This window comes from Genypterus blacodes, unplaced genomic scaffold (assembly GCF_046128005.1).
Source record: "Genypterus blacodes isolate CSIRO-AG114 ecotype Tasmania unplaced genomic scaffold, CSIRO-AGI_Gbla_v1 ptg000204l_1, whole genome shotgun sequence".
Lineage (NCBI taxonomy): Eukaryota > Metazoa > Chordata > Actinopteri > Ophidiiformes > Ophidiidae > Genypterus > Genypterus blacodes.
Window position 1 is genome coordinate 125,001 of NW_027467003.1, and position 4,273 is coordinate 129,273.

The window sequence follows — 4,273 nt, forward strand, 5'->3', positions numbered from 1 at the left end:
CATTATAGGAAACTTGGTAATTTGGCCACTCATAAGGTCAATTCAAAAAGTGTGGTTGCTGACGATGAGACGAGGACGGACATTTTAGGGTTTGGTTCTCTTGTTGGTGTTTTTTCAGACACACACTCACACACACAAGCCAGCATTGATTTCACATGTCCTTTCATCATTTCCTGTATCTATCTGTATGACACACAGCTGCTTTGACTATATGTAGAGAAGCCAAACACATTAATTCCAATATATTGACACTGAAGTTAGCGGTTAGCAGTAGCTGCTAACTGGAGTCAACTGGGCTGTCAGAAAAGCAGATTTTAAAATGTAAAATCTGTTAGTAAAAACAAAAATAACTAAATTAAACTGCCCTAAAAATGTGAGTAAGCCTGTTTAGTTTCAGTTAAAAAGCTTGAAACATTCCTTCTTTCCACATTGTTCATTCCACTGTTCCACCTTGTTTGCTAGTATTTGCTTACTTCTCAAAAAATGTTGTTTTGTATTGGAAACAGCCAAAATGTCTGGAATTCTTTAGATTGGTGGGACTGTTGAAAGACACTTTCTCCTAACAGATGTCTCAGGGATATTAATGATCCACTTGTTGCTTGTCCGCTCTATCTGACAAACAGTGAGCGATTATCTCCACCAGCCTAACAACCGAGTGCAGATGGTGCGTGATTAATCAGATTCATTTCCTGGGGACAAGAAAAACACGATCGCAAAATCGCCTCAAAACTAGAGCAGATATGGAAAGTCATCTTCTTCTTCACTGGTTAAGAAATCCCATGGAAAGGCTTGGGTGCGGCAGAATGTTGCCTGTGGGAGTGCAAGGGGGAGTGTGAGCGTGTGGGTGTTAGGACAACACAATCTGTCCTCAGAGTCACCAGTGATCCACACCATACTGACGCCATGAGAGAGGGACACGCCGGGGTCACACAAGGAGGACGCAGCCAGACTCAAACACAACAAAAAAGCCAAATGAACGCTTGTCTGACATTGATTCATCTCCATCGGTGCCAGTTTGTTGTTGTCCTGGTGTATAATGGCTCCCTGAGGCTGAAGGCTGGTGTCATGAACATAATACTCTATGCAATAAACGCTTATTTCTTTCTTCGATTTGTTTTATTGTGCGATTTGGGGTAATGGAAAAAACAAAAACGTTTTGAATTCCCATCGCAATACCGTGATTACAGAGTGAACGTCACCTCCATGGAACAGAGGTGATGGTCAGAGCCCGCGGGTGTCTCCAGCTGTGTTTGTTGTCAATTACTCACATTTATGGAAGCGGAAGTTAAACGGTTTAGTAGATATTGCATGCATTTTTCTAAGCACGTGTATCAGAATCAAACGGACGAGCTTATTCAGTTTACAGCTGACAGCGGCATTACGCTTCAAGGCCAGTGAATGTGTGCTGGTGTCGCGTATTTAAGTGTCCAGTGGGAGGCAGTGTGGCAAACAGAACAGAAACATTGTAACATAAATGCATAAGCCTGGTTTTAACTTGATGCTGCACGATGCGCATACACAAACTCATACCTCCACACACACATACAAGAAAAAGGCATCAAAACAGCTTGTAAAATGTTTGTTTACATGCACCACTTGCATGAATTTGCAGTTCTTATCCATGAGAATACTGCAATGAGAGTGTGAGAATGTACTGCGGACCGCAGGTAAATCCTTTAATTGTACACAAACACATCAACAAAACGAGACAAAGTGACAGCACTGCAGCAAAATGTTGGACAAGCTGAGTCCATCCCAGACCAGAGCACCATGTTAGCGAAATGATGTCATGGTTTTTGGATGGCACACACTTGTGGGTTTTGTAATGCAACAGTGTTTTGGATGCGCTTGTTGTCCAGTCACACACACACACACACAGGCACACACTCAAGAGAGTAAACACAGCCACTCAGGCAGCCAAGTCCTGACTCCCGCAGCTTAGCTTCCATGATGACATCATCCAAAGAGTGCACACACACACACACACACACACCCACACACACACACCCACACACACACACACACACACAGGGAGGGAGAGAGAGAATGCTATGGTCGTGACACCTCCTCTCTCATCCCACTCTGCAACTGTGTAGGTCGGGGGTGCAAACTCAAAAATGCAAACGATGCATGAGTGTGTCCTTCCCAATTTGTGTGTGTGCGTATGTGTGTGCGCACCATCCAAACTCACCTTTCTCTTGACAAACTGGAAAGCAGAGCACTTCTTAAAGGAAAAGGCAGTCTTCTCTCCACCTCCTCCGCCACCACCACCAACTCCTCCTCCACCTCCTCCTCCCCCATTCACCAGTTTCATGGCCGACACCGGCACTCCGCTCGCCTCCGTAGATCCCAGGGTGACGGACAGACTGGCAAAGAGAAAGAGTGAGAGAGAGAGAGAGCCAGAGAGAGAGAGAGAAGTCTATGACATGAGGACAAGGCTGCAGCTATTGTCAGCACGAGCGCGGGACAGCAAATGCAAGAGATGCTGAGTGTGAGAGAGGAATGGGTGGGTTAAGGAGAGGATGCGAGGAGAGAGAGAGAGAGAGAGAGAGAGAGAGAGAGAGAGAGAGAGAGAGTAAGAGAGGAGGTGATGGAGACGGATTGGCAAATCTGTGAGGGAGAGAGGAAAGATGTTGCAATATAAGAATGAGAAAAGTAGAACACCTTGCTGTCGGGATGGAGATGAAGATGAAGGAAGTGTGTGTATGTATGTATGAGAGAGAGAGAGAGAGTGGAGGAGGATCCTGTTGCTGAGGGGGGGAAAACAGCTCTGTTTACAGCTCAACATAAAACACTCAGAACGCATCTCAGTAAGCTGTCAGACCTGTGTGTGTGTGTGTGTGTGTGTGTGTGTGTGTGTGTGTGTGTGTGTGCGTGTGTTTGTGTGTGTGTGTGTGTGTGTGTGTGTGTGTGTGCTGCATTTGAAGTTTCTCCATGCACGTGTGAGTGTGAGTGTGCTTGTGCGTCCCCTTGAGATGTATATATGTGTGTGTGTGTGTGTGTTTCATGCATGCTTGCCTCCTACCGTCTGTGTTTAGCTTGCTGGTCCCACTGATCCCGTTGCAGCTCCAGCAGTCCGGTTGATGGAGCCAGAACCTTCAGATCAACAGCAGCTCCTGCTCTGCACGTACAGGTGCTGCTTCTCTGTTGTTTGACTAAACCCACGATCCCAAAAGAGGGGAAGACAAAGAGGAGGAGGAGGAAGAGGAAGAGGAGTCTGTCAAGAGCATGTCACTGTGTGGGCTGAGTGTGTGTCCTTAGGGTTGCACTTGTTTGGAGAGCGCTGGAGTACCTGGCGTCAGCTTGTAAACAAACACCAGGGAAGAATGTGTGCGTGAGCGAGTGTATGTGTGTGTGTGTGTATGTGTGTGTGTGCATGATGAGGCGTGTGATATGTCCAGCTGCAGTCCTTACAGCTCTGACTGGAGCTACTTTATCAATGAAACACTGCGCAGTGAGCAGATGCTGCCCCCCTCCTCCTCTCTCTCTCTCTCTCTCTCTCTCTCTCTCTCTCTCTCTCTCTCTCTCTCTCTCTCTCTCTCTCTCGCCCTCTCACTCCCCTCTCACTCACTCTCTCTGCCCTCCCCCTTTCCCCCCTTGCTCATTTTTCTGCTGCAGTCGATGGTGACTCCTCCCACTTTGTCCCTCCATCCCCTTACCTCTCCTCACACACACACCTTCAAGTGAGGATTGAAGAGGACAGGGACAACCAAAATATTTTCCTCATCCACATCACTATGTGTGTGTGTGTTATGTGTAGCTATGAGCTGTCAGGAAAGATAATACGCTACATTTAGCTCATCATTATCTCGTTCTTTCTCTCCCTCCAACACACATATACACACACACTCACACACACACACACATCATAAGGGCCAGTAGTTTTCATTCATTTCATTTAAAGCCCTAATCAAAATCTAATTGACCTTTAACTCTTCTTCTTTATCATTTGTGAAGGGCAGATTTTCTGCCCCAAGGCCTCCTACAATCTTCATCCTGTTGTTACCTCAGAACATATTTATGTGTAACTGAACTGACGGAGACAGAAGTGTCCAATAAAGGAAACTGTAAGAACCTGCAGCGTTTCAATTTGATGACATTTTCTTCCAAACCCCCCCCCACACACACACACACACACACACACACACACACACACACACACACACACAAGTATCGCACAAGTGGAATCTGTTCAGCAGAGACCAAACTCTCATTACACAGCAAACGAGTGTGTGTGCCTCAGCTCCTGGTTGAGAAGGATGTGGGCTCTCCT

At 46.4% G+C, this 4,273-nt stretch overlaps 1 protein-coding gene across 1 annotated transcript in view; it reads right to left on the minus strand.

The window, feature by feature from the left end:
* LOC143015472 (uncharacterized) overlaps positions 1-3,277 on the minus strand; it is a 16,541-nt gene extending 13,264 nt beyond the window's left edge. Inside the window, exons 1-2 of the mRNA XM_076169473.1 lie at positions 3,026-3,277; positions 2,192-2,366 (exon numbers count right to left, since the gene is read on the minus strand). Coding sequence (XP_076025588.1) covers positions 2,192-2,314 — 123 coding nt within the window. The 5' untranslated portion in view covers positions 2,315-2,366; positions 3,026-3,277. The remainder of the gene's footprint in view (positions 1-2,191; positions 2,367-3,025) is intronic.
* Between the last annotated feature and the right edge of the window lie 996 nt (positions 3,278-4,273).